Source organism: Coregonus clupeaformis, chromosome 30, assembly GCF_020615455.1.
Source record: "Coregonus clupeaformis isolate EN_2021a chromosome 30, ASM2061545v1, whole genome shotgun sequence".
NCBI lineage: Eukaryota > Metazoa > Chordata > Actinopteri > Salmoniformes > Salmonidae > Coregonus > Coregonus clupeaformis.
The window spans coordinates 12,988,983-13,014,187 of NC_059221.1; the positions used below are offsets into that span (position 1 = coordinate 12,988,983).

General features: G+C 39.6%; 2 protein-coding genes across 17 annotated transcripts in view; both read left to right on the forward strand.

The window, feature by feature from the left end:
• LOC121545881 (histone lysine demethylase PHF8-like) overlaps positions 1-14,114 on the forward strand; it is a 29,165-nt gene extending 15,051 nt beyond the window's left edge. Inside the window, exons 18-21 of the mRNA XM_041856770.2 lie at positions 6,567-6,662; positions 6,871-6,980; positions 8,134-8,491; positions 11,868-14,114. Coding sequence (XP_041712704.2) covers positions 6,567-6,662; positions 6,871-6,980; positions 8,134-8,491; positions 11,868-11,956 — 653 coding nt within the window. The 3' untranslated portion in view covers positions 11,957-14,114. The remainder of the gene's footprint in view (positions 1-6,566; positions 6,663-6,870; positions 6,981-8,133; positions 8,492-11,867) is intronic.
• A 6,561-nt stretch (positions 14,115-20,675) lies between these two features.
• The window catches only part of LOC121545880 (E3 ubiquitin-protein ligase HUWE1), an 85,276-nt gene continuing 80,746 nt past the window's right edge, over positions 20,676-25,205 (forward strand). For 15 of the 16 annotated variants that reach the window (XM_045209430.1, XM_045209436.1, XM_045209433.1 and 12 more), the window contains exons 1-2: positions 20,676-20,758; positions 21,641-21,715. The gene's annotated coding sequence lies outside the window, so the exon portion shown is untranslated. Of the gene's footprint in view, positions 20,759-21,640; positions 21,716-22,747; positions 22,867-25,205 lie in introns of those variants that run through there. The other variant, XM_045209431.1, reaches the window with a different exon arrangement.

Consider the following 25,205-nt stretch of genomic DNA (forward strand, 5'->3'; position numbering starts at 1 on the left):
CTGAAGGGACTGGTGCACTTCACAAAATAGATGGCATCATGAGGAAGGAAAATGATGTGGATATATTGAAGCAACATCTCAAGACATCAGTCAGGAAGTTAAAGCTTGGTCGCAAATGGGTCTTCCAAATGGACAATGACCCCAAGCATACTTCCAAAGTTGTGCCAAAATGGTTTAAGGACAACAAAGTCAAGGTATTGGAGTGGCCATCACAAAGCCCTGACCTCAATCCTATAGAAAATGTGTGGGCAGAACTGAAAAAGCGTGTGCGAGCAAGGAGGCCTACAAACCTGACTCAGTTACACCAGCTCTGTCAGGAGGAATGGGCCAAAATTCACCCAACTTATTGTGGGAAGCTTGTGGAAGGCTACCCGAAACGTTTGACCCAAGATAAACAATTTAAAGGCAATGCTACCAAATACTAATTGAGTGTATGTAAACTTCTGACCCACTGGGAATGAGATGGAAAAAATGAAAGCTGAAATAAATAATTCTCTCTACTATTATTCTGACATTTCACATTCTGAAAATAAAGTGGTGATCCTAACTGACCTAAGAGGGAATTTTTACTACGATTAAATGTCAGGAATTGTGAAAAACTGAGTTTAAATGTATTTGGCTAAGGTGTATGTAAACTTCCGACTTCAACTGTGTGTATATATAGCCGGCCGCGACCGGGAGACCCATGGGGCGGCGCACAATTGGCCCAGCGTCGTCTAGGGTAGGGGAGGGAATGGCCGGCAGGGATGTAGCTCAGTTGGTAGAGCATGGCGTTTGCAACGCCATGGTTGTGGGTTCGATTCCCACGGGGGGTATGAATAAAAAAAAAAATATATATATATATATATATATAATAATAATGTATGCTCTCACTAACTGTAAGTCGCTCTGGATAAGAGCGTCTGCTAAATGATGTAAATGTAAAAATGTAAGTCGGAAGTTTACATATATATTGAGGTGAGAGCATTGGAAATGCTTTTGGCGGTTGACCTGCTTCTGTTTTGTGGGTGGCACTGTGTGCTGTTTTCGATGGATGGGTCCTGGCCTCGGGGCCCTAGGGATCCGGAGGGACAGGGGTGGTATGCTGATCACTGGGATGACGGCCCAACTTGGGACGGGGAGGGGCTTTAGCGGGGGAATTAGTGGAGAACAATTGGAGGGTTACATAGTAGCAATGCAAATATCATGGTACAGCTATATGGACACTCAATCACTATGGTATTTTTATGGGTAAATTTACAAACATATATAATGATAAATAGTTTTGAAACTTGTATCTCATTATGGTAAATGTTGAAATAAATATAGCCAGTTATAATTGTAGCAGATAACAAAAGAAGAACAATATTTACATGGCTCAAAGAGAAGGAATATAATATCTATTGTTTACAGGAAACTCGTTCAACAATTCTAGATGAAGTTGCGTGGAAAAAGGAATGGGGGGGGGCAAAATATACTTCTCCCATGGGCAAAGAAACTCAAAAGGAGTGATGATATTAATTAACAGTAATTTCGATCCGAATGTGCAAATTGTCAATACAGATACGCAAGGTAGATGGATTGTTTTAAATATGTTATTTGACCATAAACAGATATGGCTCGTTAACCTTTACGGACCAAATAATGATTATCCACACTTCTTTGACAATATATATAATAAATGATCAACCCTGCAAGCAATTCAAGACTCTATTATTATGGTGGGAGATTATAATACCGTTTTAAATAGCTCAATGGACCGTAAAGGAAATCACACTACAAACAATCACCCTCATGCGCTTAAGGAAATCATGAATGTCATGGATACATTAGTACTAGTAGATATATGGAGGCTTAAATATCCTGATCTAGTGAGATATACATGGTGGAGACTCAAATCAAGCTAGTCGTCTTGACTTCTTTCTTATGTCATTCTCGTTGGCACCAAAAGTTTAAAAAGTGTTGATAGGGGACAGAATGCGGTCGCACCATAATTGGCATATACATTACTCTTACTGAATTTCCACGTGGGCGAGGATATTGGAAATGTAATCAAAGCCTATTGGATGATAACTTGTTTTTAACTAGCACAGAGTAATTCATAACTGATTTTTTCCAACATAACATAGGTACAGCAAATCCCCTTATTGTATGGGACACCTTTAAATGTGCCTTTAGAGGCCATGCAATTCAGTACTCATCTCGAAAACAAAAGCAATTTAGGTCAAAAGAGTCCATATGTCAGAGTAGCTGTAGGTGGGTGTGGTGGTGGAATCAGGCGCAGGACGCACAAAGTAAGTCAAAAGACTTTAGGGGTTTTAGCAATAAGCACAGCACGAAAACAAATGCCCTGAGGCGAGAAACTCCGCACGCAGGCGAAATAAAACGGGCGCACGAAACACGTGCGACAAAATACTCCAAAGTACAAATGGAGAGCAGCTCAACCGAGCAAACTGTAGAGACACAAGCAATACGCACGACAGTGAAAACAATAACACACAACACTAGACAAACACAACGAGAACTTATAGGACACTAATTACACTAAACGATAACAGGTGTAACAACAATCAGACAAAAGCAAACGAACATAGAAACATGCAACGGTGGCAGCTAGTATTCCGGAGACGACGAACGCCGAAGCCTGCCCGAGCAAGGAAGAGAGGCAGCCTCGGCCGAAACCGTGACACCATACTAACAAAAGGAAATAGGTCTAACAGAACAGATAGATAGCAATAAAAACTGTAACATAGAGGCTCAGAATAAATTAGAGGAAAAACAAAAATAAATTGAGAAACTTATTCAAGAAAGATCAAGTGTAATATATTATAAAAATAAAGCAAACTGGATGGAATATGGGGAAAAATGCACCAAATTATTTTTTTATCTTCAGCATAGGAATGCAACCAAAAATAATTTACTGAAACTGGTTACAAATGACGGAGTCACCCATGATTCACCAAATTATATTTTGAAGGAGGAAACAAAGTACTTTAAGTATATGTTTTCATTTCAGTCGCCTCCATCTCCTCTAACTGAAGCTAATTGTAGAGATGTATTTTCTATTGATAATGTAAAGTTAAAGACTCATGTGAAGGTGAAATTACAGAGGAGGAACTTCTGGATGCAATTAAAGACTTTAAGTCCGGGAAAACTCCAGGGTTGGATGGCATACCAGTTGAGGTATACCACACCTTTTTTGATATACTCAGAGGACCATTATTAGCATGTTTTAACCACTCCTATGTAAATGGTAAATGGTAGATTATCAGACACTCAAGAAGAAGGTCTGATTTATTATTACTGAAACAGGATACAAGTGGAAAATACAAAGATCCAGTCCATTAAAAAAATTGGAGGCCCCTTACACTTCAGTGTTGTGATGCAAAAATTCTAGCTCATAGAATTAAAAAGGTATTGTCGGACATTATTCATTCTAATCAGACAGGTTTTTTACATGGAAGATACATTGGAGATAATATAAGACAAGTATTGGAAACAATAGAACACTATGAAAAATCTGGGAAACCAGGCCTGCTATTCATAGCAGACTTTGAAAAGGCATTTGTTAAAGTACGACTGGGGTTTATATATAAATGCTTGGAGCATTTCAATTTTGGAGAATCTCTTATAAAATGGGCTAAAATCATGTATAGTAACCCTAGGTGTAAAATAGTAAATAATGGCTATTTCTCAGAAAGTTTTAAACTGTCAAGAGGAGTGAAACAAGGTTGTCCACTTTCGGCATATCTATTTATCATGGCCATCAAGATGTTAGCTATTAAAATCAGATCCAACAATAATATCAAAGGATTAGAAATCCAGGGCTTAAAAACAACGGTGATGATTCATGTTTTCTTTTAAATCCACAACTTGAATCCCTCCACAGCCTCATAGAGGATCTAGATACATTTTCTAACCTCTCTGGATTACAACCACTATACTATATTACGTATTGGATCACTAAAAAATAAAACATTTACATTACCATGTAGTTTACCAATAAAATGGTCTGATGGTGATGTGGATATACTTGGAATACATATCCCAAATGAAATAAATGATCTCACTCCAATAAATATATTTTTTTAAAAAAATAGATAAGATCTTGCTACCATGGAAAGGTAAATACCTGTCAATTTGTGGAAAAATCACCTTGATTAACTCTTTAGTATTATACCAGTTTACCTATTTGCTTATGGTCTTGCCTATGCCTAGCGAACAGTTTTTTAAATTATATGTGAAAAAATTATTCCATTTTATTTGGAACGGCAAGCCAGACAAAATTAAACAGGCCTATTTATATAATGAATATGAATTCGGAGGACAGAAATTATTAAATATTAAAACATTAGACCTATCACTAAAAGCTTCAGTCATACAAAAGTTATACTTAAATCTGAACTGGTTCTCTAGCAAATTAGTAAGATTGTCTCACCCAATGTTCAAGAATGGCCTTTTTACCTTTATTCAGATTACAACCTCACACTTTCAGTTATTTGAAAAGGAAATAATCTCCCAAATATCACTATTTCTAAAATAAGCCATAGAAAGTTGGTTGCAATTTCAATTTAATCCTCAAGAAACGACAGAACAAATCATGCAACAAATATTGTGGTTAAACTCAAATATACTAATTGATAAAAAAACATTAATTTTTTTACACAATGTTTAAAAAAGGTATAATCTTCGTAAAGAATATCATCGGTAGGACTGGTGGAGTTATGTCGCACATGCAGCTAACAAAAACATATGGAAATGTCTGCTCTACCCAAAATTACAACCAAATAATTGCAGCATTATCGCAAAAATGGAAGAGGAAAGTGGAAGGGGGAAAATGTAAGGAACTTGTCTGTCGGCCTTGCATTAAATAATATAATTGGTTCAAGAAAACTGTGAGAAATAACAAAGTATACCAGTTTTATTTAAGGACCAAAGGTACCTCTGTACCTTCAGGCTCTGATCAGTCCCTACACCCAAACGAGGGCATTGCGCTCATCCACCTCTGGCCTGCTGGCTCCCCTTCCTCTGCGGAAGCATAGTTCCCGCTCAGCCCAGTCAAAACTGTTCGCTGCTCTGGCACCCCAATGGTGGAACAAGCTCCCTCACGACGCCAGGACAGCGGAGTCACTCACCACCTTCCGGAGACATTTGAAACCCCACCTCTTTAAGGAATACCTGGGATAGGATAAAGGAATCCTTCTACCCCCCCAATTGTAAAGTGGTTATCCCACTGGCTATAGGGTGAACGCACCAATTTGTGAGTCGCTCTGGCTAAGAGCGTCTGCTAAATGACGTTAATGTGCCCTTGAGCAAGGCACTTAACCCTAATTGCTCCTGTAAGTCGCTCTGGATAAGAGCGTCTGCTAAATGACTAAAATGTAAATGTAAATGTAAAGGATTGACAGCCATCCCATATAGATTGCAAAATAGTTGGGAAGAGATTTTTGACGTACCGATCCCATGGCATAGTGTTTATGAACTGATACGCAAAACGACGCCGGATTCAAAACGTATTATATAAAAATGTTGCTACCAATGGAATGTTATTTATATGGGGGATACAATCTTCCCAGCTCTGCAGATTTTGCTGCGAAGAGACAGAATCATTAGATCATTTGTTTTGGTACTGTCCATTTGTAGCTTGTTTTTGGACACAGGTCCAGGAATGGCTAAAAGATTGCAATATTTACCTGGAGCTAACCCTGCAGAAAGCATTACTGGGTGATCTGAAAAGTCATAGTCAATCGATTAATAATACTTTTAGCAAAAATGTTTATTTTCAATTTACAATCTGTAGAAACAATTAGAATAGAAAGGTTCAGAACTCTTATAAAACATCACAGTATAGTTGAAAAATATATGGCCAATAGAAATCCAATATGGATGGTGTTAAGAGATAGATGGGTAGTGTTGAAGGATGGGACTAATAACAACTAATAGCAACAAGATATCAAATAATGTAAGCATACTGTGTCCATAATAAGTATATAGGTTATAGGTTGAGAGCTTTTGTGAAAGAGCACAGTTAGAAAGATATGGCATATAGAAGCAAACCGGATGGACATCATGAAAATGAGAGGTTGAGGGTAGAGGAAGTTCAGGAGTAAAAACAAACAAAATAGAATTATTGTAAAATTGACTGTGTCCATAAAATGTATATAGTATGTATAAGCTGGAAGTAGAGGCCTAAGCGTTGTTGTTCACTAGTTTACTCCAATTAGGGAAGGGGTGGTGGGGTTGGAAAGTAATAAAGGGAAATATATTTTTTTAATGGAAATGTGTGTGTGTATATATATATATATATATATATATATATATTTTCGAGGGGAAACATATGGGGGATTGGAAGTGATGCAGACAATTACATTGATGGAAGTTACAATCTATCTGCAATATTAAAGCTGATCTACCCCCTAAAACATTTTTTTTTTAACTCACGAACATTGGGTTTAGCTCACCTGGGAACTAAGTCATGGTCTAATCAAGACACTATGATGGATACTAAACTAAATGATCCAATGATGTCACAGTCATTATCCTGCCTGCCTGCTCAACCTCCTAACCAACCCCTGTGTGTGTTTCAGTCTATCCCTCCCTAGAGTCTGATGAGGAGGACCATGCCAACAAGGCCAAGATGAAGCGGAAGAAAAACTGGGACGACACTCCTTGGAGCCCCAAAGGTACTCACTACTCAACCCCTTTTCAATGGGTTGTCAACTTAAAGTCACTGAATGTTAGACAGTGGACATGTTTCATGACCAAACCGACAGCAATGGACATTTGTTGATACTTAGTTGAACATCTAGAAACCATCTGTAGGCGAACTCTCCAAATAAAGTGTTACCAATCATTTATTAATTCCGCTAACATATTTTCTTGTTCCCTCAGCCCGGGTAACACCCACCCTGCCAAAACAGGAGCGCCCAGTAAGGGAGGGGGCCAGAGTGGCTTCTGTAGAGACTGGCCTTGCTGCAGCTGCTGCCAAACTGGCACAACAGGTGAGATGAGAGGAGGAGAAATACACTACATGACCAAAAGTATGTGGACACCTGCTCGTCCAACATCTCATACCAAAATCATGGGCATTAATATTGAGTTAGTTCCCCCTTTGCTGATATAACAGCCTCCACTCTTCTGGGAGTGCTTTCCACTAGACGTTGGAACATTGCTGCAGGGATTTGCTTCCATTCAGCCACGAGCATTAGTGAGGTCGGGCACTGATGTTGGGCGATAAGGCCTGGCTCGCAGTCGGCGTTCCAATTCATCCCAAAGGTGTTCGATGGGGTTGAGGTCAGGGCTCTGTGCAGGCCAGTCAAGTTCTTCCACACCGATCTCAACAAACCATCACTCCAGAGAACGCGTTTCCACTGCTCCAGAGTCCAATGGCGGCGAGCTTCACACCACTTCAGCCGACGCTTGACATTGCGCATGGTGGTCTTAGGCTTGTGTGTGGCTGCTCGGCCATGGAAACCCATTTCATGAAGCTCCCAACAAACAGTTCAAGCTGACGTTGCTTCCAGAGGCAGTTTGGAACTCTGTATTGAGCGTTGCAACTGAGGACAGATGATTTCTACGAGCTTCAGCACTCGGTGGTCCCGTTCTGTGAGCTTGTGTGGCCTACCACTTCGCGGCTGAGGCGTTGTTGCTCCTAGACGTTTTCACTTCACAGTAACAGCACTTACAGTTGACTGGGGCAGCTCTAGCAGGGCAGATTTGTGATGAACTGATTTGTTGGAAAGGTGGCATCCTATGACGGTGCCACGTTTAAAGTCACTGAGCTCTTCAGGAAGGCCATTCTACTGCCAATGTTTGTCTATGGAGATTGCATGGCTGTGTGCTCGATTTTACACACGTCAGCAACGGGTGTGGCTGAAATAGCCGAATCCACTCATTTGAAGCAGTGTCCACATACTTTTGTATATAATGTATAGTGTATGTTGGGGGGCAGTTTGGGACAAGTTAATGTTCTGAGAGAGGTAGGGCAGGTAGCGGTAGTGCCCTTTACTAAATCTTATACACATTCAAATAGATGAGACAATCACCAAAAACGTTCAAATGAGAGCCAAATGTTGAGATGCTACCCTCTGAGGAGCTAGGGAACATGATTGAATGTCAACTGCTGTCTAATATTTATATTGTTTATTCATCCAGGAGATCCAGAAACCCACCAAGAGGAAGTACACCAAAAAGCCCCGCCCTGTTGCCACTCCTGCCGCACTACAGCCCCCACCTCAGGCCGAGCCGTCCCCTCCCTCCCCCCCTCTGGCCCCGGAGCCTCCCACCCCTGACTTAAGCCCTGAGCAGAGGGTGGAGTGCTACTCTGCCAGCCTACTGGACCATGAGTACACGGCGGGCCCTGGGGGCCCCAGAGGGAGTGCTGCTATGGCTCCTGGGGTGTTCCTCACCTCCAGACGACCCTCCCTTTCCCCCCAGAACAGCAGCACTTACTCCCCCTCGGCAGCCTCCCCCGCTGGGCAAGCTAGCCCCGGCAGCGCTGGAGCTGGTGGAGGTAAGTACATAAGTGCTTGGGGTTATTGTATTGCTCGAAGATCCACTTGCGGCCAAGTTTCAGCCTCCTGGTTGAGACAACAAGGTTTTGGGCAAAAATGTCCTGGTACTGGGTAAAGTTCATGATGCCATTGACCTTATGGGGTTATTTTCTGTATATGCATCCTTCTTTCAACACCAAAGAGTGCAGGACATTTTAGCTCAAAACCTGGTTGCCTCTGCCAGGAGGCTGAAGCTTGGCCACAAGTGGATCTTCCAGCAAGACAATAACCCCAAGCACACATCAAAATCCACAAAGAAATGGTTAATTGACCACAAAATCTACATTTTGCAATGGCCATCTCAGTCCGGACTTGAACCCAATTGAAAACCTGTGGTTTGAATTGAAGAGGGCAGTCCATAAGCACAGACAAAGGATATCAAGGATCTGGAAAGATTCTGTATAGATGAATGGTCTAAGATCCCTCCCAATATGTTCTCCAATCTCATAAAACATTTTAGAAAAAGGCTCAGTGCCGTTATCCTCGCAAGGGGGAGGGTGCCGAAGTATTGAAAATAGGGGTGCCAATAGTTTTGACCTCTATCTTTTTGAGAGAAAACATATTACTTGTTAAAAAGTATAAAATAAAAAACATTGAACAAAAATATAAACACAACATGTAAAGTGTTGGTCCCATGTTTCATGAGCTGAAATAAAAGATCCCAGAAATTTTCCATACGAACAAAAAGCTTATTTCTCTCATTTTGTGCAGACATTTGTTTACATCCCTGTTAGTGAGCATTTCTCCTTTGCCAAGATAATCCATCTACCTGACAGGTGTGGCATATCAAGAAGCTGATTAAACACCATGATCATTACACAGGTGCACCTTGTGCTGTGGACAATAAAAGGCCACTCTACAATGTGCAGTTTTGTCACACAACACAATGCCACAGATGTCTCAAGTTTTGAGAGTGTGTGCAATTGGCATGCTAACTGCAGGATTGTCCACCAGAGCTGTTGCCAGAGAATTTAATGTTAATTTCTCTACCATAAGCCGCCTCCAACGTCGTTTTTGAGAATTTGGCAGTACGTCCAACCGGCCTCACAACCGCAGACCACGTGTTACCACGTTGTAAACAGAGGGCTCTGTCAATGATTGGTAGCACAGAGATACCGTGACGAGATCCTGAGGCCCATTGTCGTGCCATTCATCCACTGTCATCACCTCATATTTCAGCATGATAATGCACGGTCCCATTTTGCAAGGATCTGTACACAATTCCTGGAAGCTGAAAATGTCCCAGTTCTTCCATGCCCTGCATACTCACCAGACATGTCACCCATTGAGCATGTTTGGGATGCTCTGGATCGACGTGTACGACAGCGTGTTCCAATTTCCGCCAATATCCAGCAACCGCACAGCCATTGAAGAGGAGTGGGACAACATTCCACTGGCCACAATCAACAGCCTGATCAACTCTATGCGAAGGAGATGTGTCACGCTGCATGAGACAAATGGTGGTCACACCAGATACTGACTGGTTTTCTGATCCACACCCGTACCTTTTTTTAAAGATATCTATGACCAACAGATGCATATCTTTATGCAGTCATGTGAAATCCATAGATTAGGGCCTAATGAATTTATTTATTTCCATATATGAACTGTTAACTCAGTAAAATCGTTGAATCTGTTGCTTGTTGCTTTTATATTTTTGTTCAGTGTAATTTTCCTTTTTTGTTTTATACACAATATAGTTCAAACATCATAAAAATAAAATAAACTTTTTTTGTCTAAAAAAGCAGCACACATAGAAATATAATGAATTGAATAGGGTTGCAACATCTAACCCTGGCAATTTGACTGGTAAACTTGCAATGGCTGCCTGGTATTGATGCAATAACTTCCATGGTAATGTAGAATGTTCATTCAAATGATGTTTAACTGATGTGGCTCATGCAATGGAATGTATTTTTTGTAATGTCAGTTGAGTTGAATCAGCAAATCACAGCACATATTTTAGCACATATTTTACTTATGGGTACACTCACAATAGATGTGGTAAAGAGGTCAATCAAACTAGACCAAAACAATGGAATTGCCATGGAAACGCGTGGGGTAAAGGGCTATGGGGGAAAGATCCCGGGTCTCCTCATTACCCCCCAGCAGAATTAGTCTACTTTTAGGCTATTGTTTGTATGCGTATTTCACACTATGTTGAGGAAAAAATCGGAGTATAATGCTTGTATGGATGTCAACCCAAACACATGTTCATGTCATCGTTACCGATCAACTACATTACAGTTAAAAACGATTTTGACCACCATCAACGATTTCTGTATGATAGCTATGCTAACCAGCTTATACGAACGGGAGTTAGCATTTAGCAGTCACTTCTTCTAAACTAGAAAAGGGACAACTTCTACATGTTATGCAGCGAAAACAGCCAAATATATCCAAATAGGACTTAAGTAAGCACATGTTGGGCCTGTTACAATACAGAAAACATGTCAGATTTGGCGAATATCCACTTTGTTAGATCAGATTTGTTGAATGTTCGCCAAACTGGTCAATGGAACTTCTGCGTTCCAATGATTCCTTTACCACATCTATGGCCGCCAGTCCACACATTATGCCATCATAGAATGAGGACGCCTGTTCTTTTAATTATATTTCTATGGTAGCATATGCGGTCAGTTGCGGAGGAGAGGAGAAAATGTGCCCCCCTCCCTAAACAGTTATTACGGTGACAGCAGTCATTTGGCTGACCAATTACCGTCATCCAAAATGTCATGATCGTCACTGCCCTAAGTATTTGTGTTATCTTTTTTTGCTCATCTTTATCAAGGGTGCAAATAATTTTGGTAATGACTGTAGAAACACACTGGTAACTTCACAGCACATAGACATAAGTTCAGGGGTTAAAGTTCTTTCTCCGTCACTGCAATGGATTTCTGTCATATGGATTTATTTTTTTCATTCTTATTTAAATAATTTGTTAATTTTTTTATCCAATTTGAAAAGGACTGGAATTGGTCAAACTAGCAGTTTGCATGTACAAAATGATCCTCTTTCCCTAAAAGCATGATGGTCATGATTTTTTTTTTTTTTACATGAAAGCGGAAGTTAACTTGGCCCCACAGACAATCGATCTGAGATCAACTTAAGTTTCAGTCATGGGATTTTTTTGTTGCCTTAACCCCTGTGAGTTGTGTTCATTAGGGCACATAACAGAAAACATTTCAGAGCGGAAAATGAAAATGACCTGTCCAGATAATCCCTCCCTGTTTCTGTCTGTTTTCCTCCATTTAGTGCCTAATGAACAGGATTCACAAATGTGACAAACTGTTTTCTTACCCATTGCCTCATTCCTTCCTTCTACCTCCATCTCAGGGAAACGTCCAAAGAAAGGACTTGCAACAGCAAAACAGAGACTAGGAAAGATTCTGAAAATACACCGCAATGGGAAGCTTCTCCTGTGAGAGGTGCTTCGGGAGATATGGACGGATGGAGGACAGATGGATGTAAATTAAAGAGGACCTGAAAGATGTGACTGCTTTAAGAGAGACTGTTTATATTTTTTAATCTATAATTCAACTTTTGTCCATCTGATATCTTCACCTACACCTGTCATCCACTCATGTTCTCTTAATAATTCAGAATTGATTGAATCTATATAGCTGTTTTGTAGCGCTGAAATAGTCAGCATTCTACTTTGGTACTCTGCTTTCACATTTGGTATTATTCATACTTTGATATGAATATATATACATTATATTGAGAAGCATGTAAACATTTAGTTGGTCTTGCACCGCTCTAATCAATTGAACATGTATGGATCAATTAATTGGTATATGATCTATCTAGTCATTGAACCCATTTAACTTACATGCAAGAAGCATGTATTCATCAAATTGGCAATGAACATTTTCTGAAATAAATTGTAGTTCATTTATAGTAAAAATAAAATAAAAAAGTTTTTTAAAAAAAAAGTTTATTATGTAACCAATAATATGACCCATTCTTCACTTGACATGGGTCTCTCTATGTGGGTAGGTGGGCGGGTGTGCTTGAAGTCAGAAGTGGTGAATGTTTTAAATATACATTTATTTCCAGACAATTCAACCAAATGGGATTTTTAGAAATGAAATCATTCTAATGATTTTGATTGAATCTGTTTGAGATTAACTAATGTAGTTTTGGATTACTTACTTTTAGATAGCTTTTTATATGTATTATGTGCTAGTAGGCTTGCCTCCCATTCACCCCCTTTACAGTTCTGTGTTCACAACTATGTTCTTACCTCACTTTCAACTCCTCTAATTTACTTTTTTATTTCTACAAAACCTAGGTTATTACTTTAATTCACCACCCAGGTTTTTATTTTTCCAATGTAGATAGCAACCAAATCTTTTAGAAAGGGGATCCCTTCACCAGAATTTCTGTAGATATTTAAAAAGAAATTATCAGTGTGCTAATGACCTCAAGAAAGATTTCACTTGTGTTTTTTATTGTATTCATTTAACTTAGCCTGGGTACCAGTCTGTGTGCCATCATGTCACTCCTTGTCATGGCATGTCACAAACAGACTGGTACCCAAGCTACATTTAACTCACTTCTGGATGAAGTTCTGTGTTTTTAGATGTGTATATTTTTGATTTTATATAGCCAGCCGGTCAAAGCAGTACTGTCATGATATGAAGAGTCTGTTTCCTAATCATTTTCAAATCCACCATGGTTTGTATTCAAGTCTTTAGTATTATAGACTTGAGCCAGCAGTTGTAGAATACGTCCCAAATGGCGCCCTATTCTGTAGTGCACAACTTTTGACCAGGGCTCAATGCGTTCTGGTTAAAAGTAGCATACTATTTCGGAAATGGGGTGCTGTTTGGGACGCAGGCAGATGTAGAATGACGTTTTATATAAGGAATGTGCTACACATATAGACATACAGAGTTGTAGTTTTATGTAATGATATTGAAGTTGGGAAGCAAGGGATTTGATAATGATTCTGATATGTACACCATTGTTGTAATTTTGTTTTTATATAGTTCAAAGGAGAAGTCTTTTTGTTGTTATTGCTTAACATACCTTGTATATAATACATGTCATTTGGAAAAATGTATGACATATTCAAAAGTTGACTTTTTATTTGTATGCAGTAATAATTATGTAATTCTGTTTAGTTGGTCATGTATTGTTATAATGTAATAATGAAGTTAATGTTTTATAATTTAGTATTAATTATATTTAGTCTTGTGTCAATGTATATGTTAGACGTGAAAATCATTGGCCTGGAGGAGATAGAATATACTTTTGTTTTTCTTATTCATTTTGTTACAGGCTTTGTTTTTTTCTCTCGTTCGATTTCGAGGTTGCTTCTGTGTGGGTGTGGCGCGCTCTAATTTCAGTCATTCTCGTTGGTCAGGTTGTGTGGCACCTGTTGCCTCGTTAATTAGTCGTTAGTTTCACTTTAGGTGATATTTAAGAGATGCAGAGCCAATGCTCCAGTTGGCAGGAGAGATGTTGGAAGTGTTTGACTGCTGTTTAAGTCGTCCTCTTTAAATTAAGCCTTTTATCTTGTGTTCTTTTTGATTAGCTCCACTTTTAACTCCATATTATAAATTGCTGTGATTATAAGTTGCTGTGGGGTTTTATTTTGGTTTGCCTTTTCTGGGGTGAATTTAGTGGGTACTTATGGTGGGTGTCTTTTAGGACCCTGTTTCTTGTTGCTAGTGAACTTTCAGTGGCCACCCACATGAGTGTGAGAACCCCTCCTAAAACCCCACGTGTTTCGCTTTGGCGCTTGTCCGTGGCTCATTTATTAGTTCCCTTTTTGTGAGCGACGACGTCATGAGTTCGTCTTAGTGGGAACCTAACGAAAGGGGGGCTCGTCCGGGATCTTGTCCCAGGTTTTTTGTAGTCTTTCAAATCTTTCCGAAGCAGTTGGAAGTTGCATGAACACTCAAAGGGTAAAAAAAAAAAAAAAAAAAGACTGAATTGGGAGCATTTGTGGGGAACCGTACTTGGGAGATACTTGATTAATGTACAAAGGCGAATCTGCTTATTGCAAAGCATTGACATCAAAGTGGCACCTGCCGACTCAAAAGCGGTAGTCAGAGTTCATCGATACTGCTTTGGTGGAGGGGAGGAAATCCTCCTGGAGAGGGAGGATGATGAAAAGGGTCCTACGGTTGGTAGAGTATACCCTGTAGATGTGAAATTGCGAGAGATCGAACTAAAGCCAAAATTGGAGCAACAGAAATTAGTTTGAGCAGGCCATTCGGTAAAAAAAAAAGAACAGTAACGTGAACATGTCATTCGATTAAAAGAGGTTGCGTTGGAAGTACTCTGAATCAAGTCGGGCCATCCTGCACCCTCAACAGAGTTTGCTCTTGGTCGGAACAGCCAGCTTGTACCGCCTTTCACTGAAAAGGAGTTGGATGTCTATTTTACTCTGTTTGAGAGGATTGCAACGTCCTTAAAATGGCAGTGAAATTCAGATTATGATATTGTTAAAGCTGCTATCCTTCGGGCTTATGAGTTGTTCCCAGAGGCGTACAGACAAAAGTTCCGTAAATTATGAAAGACAGAATTGCAAAAAACAATCCAGAGAAGTCCTACCACGAGGTTTGGCTTTTTCCCCAGTGCCCAAAGACAAGGATCGGCAGATAACTGGTTCTTCATATCTGCCAGTTTGTCATTACTGCTGAGAGAAAGGATACATTCTCTGTGGCCTAAGTTTAAACATAAAAGCGAGAGAGACGTTTCTTATTGTGGGAGTACTCCAGACAGTTTTCAGAAAAGTACCCTAGAGTGTTCCTAGCGTATGCTATGTCTAAGAAGATTGCAGAGAGCAAGTGTAGTGTTTAGGATATCAGCGATCCCACCAAGTTCGATCTGTCAGAGGGTTGTGTGGTCCTGATTTCGGTGAACCTCCTGAGTTGACCGCTCCTTTGAAAACCCCAAAGGTGAGTGAGTTTGTAGGGCCGCTGAAAGAAGAGGGTCCCTACAGTTGACACTTTAATGTCCAGGAAGCAGCTGAAAAGAGAAAAGATGCTTCACTCTTCACTATTTTTGCTGAGATCGATCCAGAGGAGGAGTTTGAAGTTTGTGGGTTACGTTGACAGAGATTGTGTTCTGATGAAGTGGCGTTCCAGCGCCACTTCTGGGCAAGACGATTGGCCCAGTGTATCTCAAATTGTCGTTCCAGTTACGCTTCGACAAGAGATACCGAGGTTGGCTCATGATGGTAATATGTCAGGCCATCTTGGGGTAAAGAAGACGTATGACCATATGTAACTTCTTCTGGCCTGGAACAGGATGTTGTGGTTTACTGTAAATCCTGTCACGTTTGCCAGGTGATGGGTAAACTGAACCAAACTGCCGGTTGCAACTTTGCAGCCTATATCTGTTTTTGACTAACCTTTCAGCAGGGTTCTGGTGGACTGTTGGTCCTTTGCCAAAAACAGAGTGGTAACCAATTTCTCTTAACCAGCATGTGTGCTGCCACTTGTTTCCCTGAGGTTATTCTACTAAGGAAAATCACAAGGAAAGTTACAACGGACATTGCAGGAGTTTCTTTCCCCTTGACATCAGACATGTCCGTGATAAGGACAACTTGTTAACTGGTTGTCTTTCAAGGGTGTGTAGTACATTTTTGTTCAGCGTTAAGCCAGTGTTTTGTTCTGGCGCACATTTTGTTTTGACTTCAATTTTTTTTGGCTGTTTTGTTATATGATTTATGATTGTATTGGAGTGTTGACAGGTAGTGAACAAAATGTTTATATTGGAGAAAGTAATGCATTTAAGTTGTGAAATGGGAGTTTTCTGTTGGTTGTGAACAGACTTGTCCAACAAGTACATGGAAAATACTTGTTGACTAAGGGTGTTCCAGGCTATGTTATTTTTTTTAATTTGCGTTGAAATTCGATTTTGAGGTTGGTTCTGTATGGGTGTGACGCACACTGATTGGAATCATCCTTGTTTGTCAGGATGTGTTGCACCTGTCGTTAGTTTCACCTGTGCGGGCGCAGGTGATATTTAAAAAAAGCTGCAGAGCCAGTTGGTAGGAGATCTGTTGGAATTACTTGACTGCTATATGTCTTCCTCTTTTAAGTTTGTCAAAACAACGCCTTTTATCTTGTGTTATCCCTTTTGGTTAGCGCCACTTACCTTTAACTCCACATTATAAGGTGGTGTGGGTTTTTATTGTGGTTTCCCTTTTCTGGGGCGAATTTAGTGGGCACTCATGGTGGGTGTCTTTTAGGACCCAGTTGAGTGTCTTTGAAAATCCCTCTTAAAACCCTACCTGTTTCGCTTTAGTGCTTTTGCGTGGCTCATTTGTTAGTTCCCTGTTTGTGAGCAATGACATTATGAATGTAACAATTTCTTGTGTGTTCTGCAGTTTTTCACCAGTACCAAAAAGGCCCCATACACACTCAGCTTGAACTGATGTACAACGCATTTGATGATACAACTGATCATTTTGTGATACAACAGTTTGTCTTTACACAACCATTGTATTTATTGAAACTTTATTTTGACAGGGAGTCAATGCTGAGACCAAGGTTTATTTTCCAGATAAGCCCTGTTTAGCACAATACATATCAATATATTATTATACACAATCATAAAAAAGACACATTCTTCAGTAGAAATATCCTTTAACAGCCAGCCTTCTGAAATGCCCTATAGCAGGGCTGCCCAACCCTCTTCCTGGAGATCTACCATCCTGTGGGTTTTCAGTCCACCCTAATTTAACACACCTGATTCTACTTATTAGCTGCTCAACAATACCTTAACTAGCTGAATCAGATATGCTAAATTAGGGTTGGACTGAAAACCTACAGGACATTAGATCTCCAGGAAGAGGGTTGGTCAGCCCTGCCCTAGAGGCACCAATTCCTCCTATTTTAAAGTGCATTGGAGATCGTTCCACACTTAAGGTGCGCAAAAAAACAAAACTAAAAGCAGATCTCTTCAGAGTTACAAACCCGGTCTCAGAGATGGCTAAGGTACGGCGGAAGTTTATACAGGAGGGCTTTAGAAACAAAAAGAGTGCAATGCATCGATCTTGAGACTTCATAGAGGGCCAGCCTACTTTCTGATACAGAATGCAGTGATGTGTCCTGAACTTATCGGCCACAATAAAGCGTAGTGCGCTATGATAAACTGCGTCCAATGGCTTCAATACAGTGGCAGCTGCATTCATATAGACAATATCCCCATAGTCTATAACCTGTATGAATGTCGACTGAAGGATTTGTTTTCTACTATTTAATGAAAGGCATGACCTATTCCTATAAAATAAGCCCATTTTAATTATTAATTTCTTAACTAACTCAACAACATGATTTTTGAAAGATAGCTTTTCGTCAATCCAGATGCCCATATATTTATAAGCGGGGTATATATGCATAAATCATCAGATACATTTTTATGTGATTTGTAGAATAACATATACTTGGTTTTACCAGCATTAAGTACCAATTTCAGTTCAACAAAGGCAAAGCAATGAAGGCAGATTGATGCCCGAAAGATCCTGGTCAACTGTGGGGGCAATAGCATTCACAAGTGTCATCTGCATACAGGTATATGTTACATTTTTTTGCAGATAGACCATTGTTTATATAGACAGTAAAAAGTACAGGACCCAAAATCGATCCCTGTTGGACACCTTTCATAATATCAAGGAACCCGGACTTAACACCATCAGACAAAACACATTGTGTCCTGTCTGTCAAGTAATTTTCGAACAACTACATGACACCTGATCCATACTGATTGCAGACAATCTTTGAATTAATAAAGAGTGGTCAACCGTATCGAAAGCCTTCGATACATCATTAAACAGGGCAGCACTGTGCTTCCTCCTATCCATACCGTTTACCACATCGCTTCCGTAATAATTTTTGTGTAGAAAAACATTCCATTGTATCACAACTGTTGTGTCAAATGTGTTGTACAATTTGAGTGTGTACGGGGCCAAATAGTGGAACCATTTAATTTAGTGGGCCAGTACTGTTACATTAATGTTATTTGTATTGCTATTTTCTCTACGGTAGACCTCTCTTACACCAGACCTGGGTTCAAATACTATTTGAAATAATTGAAAATAATTTAGCTGTGTTTAATTGAGCTTGCCTGTTGCAATAGAACCAATAGAATATGTCAAAATAGTTCAAACCCTTCCCACCAGACCAGGGACTACAGGCAGGCTAAAGCAAATGCTCAAAGTATTTGAAAGATTACAAATAGTATTTGAACTCAGATCTGATTTATTACACCATTACAGCTTCATAACTGGACCGGTAGTGTCAACACTGATGTGCATTTCACAATCGCAACCCTGTGGTCGTGTTCCCCTGCTCAGACGTTGCATGCATCAGCCAATAGTTACGTGCTACGTCATCGACTGTGGGGTCGGACACCAGATTGCTATAACATATGATGTGGTTAGCTGATACATAAAATACCAAACCAGGCGTTGTAAAATCTGGCATTCGTCAGCAACTGATGAGCAGGGGGTAACACAACCTGTATGTTCTCAAGATGGTTCTGACTGCTATTATCGTAATGATATAACAAGGAACATTTTGCATCGTATTAAAATCCTGAAGAGTCTATTGATGCACCTGTGCGTCAATCTAAGTAACATAATTTAAAAAAAAATCCCAATAAGATTCCGTCAATTTAAACGAGAGATATGTTTTGTTGCATGGCTGCGTCTCAATGTACCGCATCAGCCTAGGTCGGCCTGCCGCATCAGCCTAGGTCGGCCTGCCGCATCTGCGGTGGAAGGTGGCGGAGCTACAGAGATATTTGTTAAGGTTAGACCGTGAGATATCCCGAAAACCGGTCTTTTCACAAAAACGTCTGTAGCGTTACAAACTAATATGACCACTCTATGGAAAGATGACTCTCACGATGGTGTTCTCCGTTTTGCTCTATGACCCCCACAAGTGTCACGGGACTCGTCTGAAGCTAACCCATACAAATGAATGGAAGTATGGAGGTAGTTTTGTGGCAACAAAAATAAGGGGTTAAATATATATCTGTTTAAAAATACAAATGATCCATGGTATCACGATCTTAAAACAATTCCATATGTTAGCTTAGTAGACCCCACCCCTGTCTATTTTGGACATACATTTGTTTCCTTTCCTCCCTATAACAGTTCTACCAAGGACTTTCAGAGGATAGGTCTGTACCGTCTTTCATTCTTTGTCATTAGATGATATTACATTTTTTTAATAACTGTAAGTGTATCTCTTACTAGCCATGGTTATTTACTCAATGTTTATATTGCAATGGTCTGTTATAGTGTGGGTCACACAATATCTCTCAGGGTTTTTATTTTGTATCTATATTGTGCTTATTATTGTAATGGTGATACTTACATTTACACAAGCAGTAGAAAAATATCACAAAAATCTCAATCACATTTGAAACTGGACTTAAATAGCATTTGTATTCCATGGACTGAATTGAATGTCAGGTGTTTATTCTTTGCCATGAATGAATTTTCATATTAAGCTGAATTAAATGATATTTTTAAAAGCTCAGTCTTGAATGTTTCAATATTATTGTCTGACTCAGGTCATAATTATTGAGGAACTGTTTCTAAAGACAGGTCTACAGCTGGTAACCGGAGGGCGGCTGGGCTCATTCACAAAGAGTGCTGATTTAGGTCCCCCGTCTATATAATCTTATTCATTATCTAAAATGCTAAACTGATCCTATATCAGCACTCCCAATGTACAGTTTCCTGCCGTTGTGCCCTTGACCAAGGCACTTAATCCCTAAACTGCTCTCCATCCAGAGGTGCTGCTCTGTGACTGCCTCAACGCGTGTGCCACAAGATGGGCAATAAAGTAACGGTTCAAGTATGTATTCTATTCCAAAGATCTATTCAAGATTATTGAATACTACATCAACTATGACCATCAGAGTAATCGCCCACATACAGTATTATGTGGAATGCACTGAACATCTATAGATAGATCATTTTGTAGTATTTGTCTTGAAAGGAAGAGCCTAGAAAATGAGGTTTTTCTATCACTGCTTGCTTGATCCCATTCGAAGTTTTCCTACTGAAATTCCATTTAAAAAAAAATTCCAATAACATTTTCATGCAGCCTCATTTGACGGGCACGGAGAGTGCCTCGCCAGAAGGCTAGCCTAGCTAAAATAGGAAGCGTAGTTGTTCTCGCGAGATTCAAATCCACCCAGCTCGCTAGACGCTAGTGCAAGATGGAGAAATGAAATGTACACGCATCTAGGTAAGCAACTCTATGCATATCTGCGTTAACACTGGGCAATAGTATGATTAATTGTTTGAATTAGGAGTCTTTAAAAACTGATAGTGTTAATGTGTGTTTGATAGTGCTAAGCAGGGGTCTGAATGGCGCGTCGTTTTCGGCTAAAGTACGGACATTCTGCTGTGTGAACCGCCATTTTTAATTTAACCATGGACTGAAAGAGCATTGTGGTGCGCTATGCACGCGCGAAACACATACCGGTACACACACTGCAGTTTGCGTTCTGTGAAAAGCTACATGTTTCCTGAATTTTCTGTTGTGTGGGATAAAGGCATTTGCAAGAGGCAGATGCCCTTAACTTTGAAATTTACAATGAGTTAGTCGAGATTGCAGATGAAAGTTTACCAAGAAACCGACACCCATGTAAAAAGAGACCTGCTGCTATCTCTGGACATGACTTGCCGGTATTTTGATTGACAGGTCCTTTGACTGCGCGAGAGGTCGTTTGTTTCATGAGCAGAACAGCGAGCCCACGTGAATGTATTACGAACAGTTAGTTGATTTAGGTCAGATCAGCCCATTGGATTTGAAATAAATAAAATTATGTATTGTTGACATTGTGGGACTAGTCAGTACCATTTGAGTTGTCATGTGTTATTAATATGTCCAGTCTTTTTTTTTAATTTCTCATGAGCCTGTAGATTTATATTCATCCAATTTCACAATCTGCCCAATATTCCATTTGCTGCTATGACCGTTCCCTCATACCCTTCAGCTTCATTGAATAGATAGGCCTACCATTGTTTTAGTAATTTTTTGTTCATCTATAGGTTTGGAATGTCTCCCCGGGACCCCAGCTGTCCAAAATCCCCCTTTTAGATGTGCTTGTTTTTATGCTTTCAGATTGTTTTAGGAGACCACACAAAACTATGCTGAGGAGGAGGAAATGATGGCGCTAGTGAACCGAAGCAGTTTATGGTATGTACAAACTAGTAGTAGCATTGTAAACTACTACCATTTACAATTATTATTAAACTCTTTTGACAATTTTGTCATTTTCATTTTATAATTGTATTATTATAATATTTATCTAACACTAAGAATTAGTGTGTTACTTGAGAGCATTTGTATTCTTACGTGTTTCATTTGACTGAATTGTAACTAAAAGCCTTTTGGTTTGGGTGTCAGAAAGACATTGAATAGCAATGTTGTCTAATTGATGTCAGACAAAGAGCAGTAAGCAGTAATGCCAGATCAAGATTCTTCCTGTGATTTGCTTTTATGTGGCACACTGTCTTCTAGAGACCAATGTTGGCCTTCTAAAATCCTCCTGTCAAGTAGTGGGGTTATCCTTTTTGCTGCAGGGTTTCTGAGCTGGGCTCTAATGATGCAATTGCATAGGTAAATAGAAGAGAGAAAAAATAGTTAATTGCATTTATCTAATAAATTGTAGATGTATACATGTAGATGTATACATACAGAGATATGGTATTTCCTGACAAAATGCCAAAAGTATGTTTGGTCACCTGCTGATGTTTTGGCTTATTCAGTAGTTACAGGGTGGATGGATGATGGGATGAACGAATGGTGACTTGTGTTGTGTAATTCTTTAGGCTAAGTCTTATGACAAAGAGAATAATTGGACATTTTGGTTGTTGAGATTTTCCAGTTGCTGATAGGAGCTAGATAAAAGGTGCATGACAGTAACTTACTCTGGAAAATGCAAATGGGGCTGTGTTTATTTTTAAAATCTTCACCCCACAATTTATTTTTATACTGAGTAACACACATGAATTCGAATCCTGAATATTTCTGCAGTGACAATACAAATTAAATAAAAAGGACATACATTTTTTTATATGAACTTGCAGCAGATATTTACACAGAAATATGAACATCTTTCAGCGGGAGGGAGAAATGAACGCCCCTATTCTATCACAGGTAGCTACGTAAATTTGCCCAACAAAAACTCTGAAATGCACCACAAACTCGCTCTGTCACGTTAGGCCCGTATGGGGGAATGATTCAGCGAGATATTATACGTTTCGGCTAGCTAACCAATAGGCTAGCCAGCGCGTGTGCGGTAAAGTGCGAGCATATTTTTATCCGCCTCACGCATATTGGAGGAGGTATGGTAGAATATAATTATTTCATTAATGTATGAATATACAGATTAATTCACGGCTGGTCGGGTCTGACTGTTGCCAGCTAGCGAGTTGTGTTTACGGAATGTGTACATTTGAGAATTGGTAAGGATGCAGGGGAGGAGAGTAAGGGCTTCTGGTGAGGCCTGCAGCCGGGCACTAGATTTGACAACAGCGTGTTCAACCGTTTGAGGAATGGGGAAAATACTCGTGGTAGTGGTGTGGTTGAATCGCTCACTTGTCTTTACAGGCTAGCCAAAGTATAGCTTGTTAGTTTGCTAGTTTACCACACACTTCGTAAGATACGTATTGTTTTCTATTGCCTCTAATCATTGAATGTTTTGACATCCTCAAAAGCAATATTGATTGAACTAGCTTACTTAGCTAGCCAGTTCTCCCTGTCAGACAGCTAGCTAGCTAGGTAGGGCCAAGTGGCTAACTAGCTGCTAGCTAACCTCCCAACCGGACATTTTGGTTTACCGCGAATTTACTGGTTTTCTTTCGATGAGGTATGAAATACATATTTATGATTAAAGTTTAGCTAGGTACCTGACTTGTCAGCGAAATTGTGTGTTCTTCCAATTAGCCAGTTAGCCGCGTTAGCTAGTAGGGAACTCTCCCGTTTTTTAGCTAGTCCACAAACGTCAGCTAACGTTAATGTTATTTCCTTACCGCAGTAACGTTAGCTAGCTAACAGTTGCCTAGCTAACTAGCATTCGGTTGATGGTGTGTTTTACTTTGTATGTTTATTTGCTAACGTACATTTTGTTTGGAATAGCAATCATTCATGTTTGTCTGATGTTAGGCTAGATTCTAGATAGCTAGCTAGCTACTTTTGTTACTTTGAGGCTGACCCTTTTGGTGAACATTCATTAGCTACCATTTCAATGCAAACACTTTTCTTGACAGATTCAGTACGTTAAACTGGCACATTCTTGACTCGTAAAGTGTGGGAATCTTTCAGCTATTTAGTTATGTTGTAATGTATATTAATATAGCTAATGTACTATATTGTTCATCAAAATAATGTATCAGCATTATCAGTAAAGTTTTCAAATGTTTAGAACCAGCTGAGCAAGGCCCCTGAATCCAGTCAATTGCAGACAGGGTAACAGGCAGCCATAGTCTTTCTGATTGTCTGGGGTTTGTTGTGCTCTGATAACGTTAGTGAACCAAGCCTTTTAGGGTGTTTTCACATAATCCCCTTTAAAATAACTGATCTCAGTCCTCTTTAAAGTGAACTCTTGAGGTAAAAATAATAAATAAATAAATAACTCTTATTTGTTTTCACACAGCCCTTGCCATTGAATGAGGTCTCAACTCTTTTGCCAGTTCACTTCACCTATTTTGTGGTCCGAGTCCTCTTTGCATTCACATTGCTATGTTTCGAAAGGAACCAACCTCTTTTTCCAACATTAACATTAACATTAAAAGTCATTCCATCACAACGTGTTATCGGACAGCTAGATATACCTACTTACATTTTGGAAGCTAGTAGATTGCATTTAGTTAAAGAATGAGACATAATAATTGTAATCAGAAGATAATATTAACATGTAAATATTATTGGTAACAGAATAAATGGCAGAAGAATAACTTCAGATTAAATAATGCTGTAATTGCAAATTGTACACCCAATTTAGGCTACAGACCCTTTTAAGAGCTAGCATTGATTTTGTTCCCTATGTTGTGATTCTCACCAAATATGTTCTCTTCTCACACTATTCAAACCCCACAATCGAATCAACAGCTTATGAAGCTCTCTTAGCCTATTGATCACATATTTAAAAAACTATCTGAACTAAAAACTCTGCAAATTTTGTATGGCAGGGGAAATTGTGTTGTAGTAGTCTAGTGTGTGGTCCGGGAATAATGACAAACGAACCTGGGGAGCTTTGTGTTCACATTGCCTTAAAGGGAACCGGACCCTAGACTTCAAGCGAACCAAACTCCTTTAGAGTGTTCACATTGCACAAAAATTTAAGGGAACCACACTGAGTTCACAAAGATTTGCTGAAAGGGACCAACACCCTTAGAGATAAAATGTGAAAGTGAAAATCACTCCTGTTTGATATGTTGCTCAGTGAAGTATTAGTGGACATGCGCCATGTTTCTCAATATTGTATTGATTGTAACTGTCTGGCTAACTGTCACCTCCTCACCTCTTTGGCCTATACGTTTGAACCCACATTTGGCTGTCTTTCTCAAAGCTGTGTTTAGACTGTTACCTAATTGTTTATAGGCTACCTTATTGGAGTCTGCACCACTGAGCAAATTGATTTTGTCTAGCTAGGCCCTCCTCAGTCTCTGTTTGTTTTGAATTG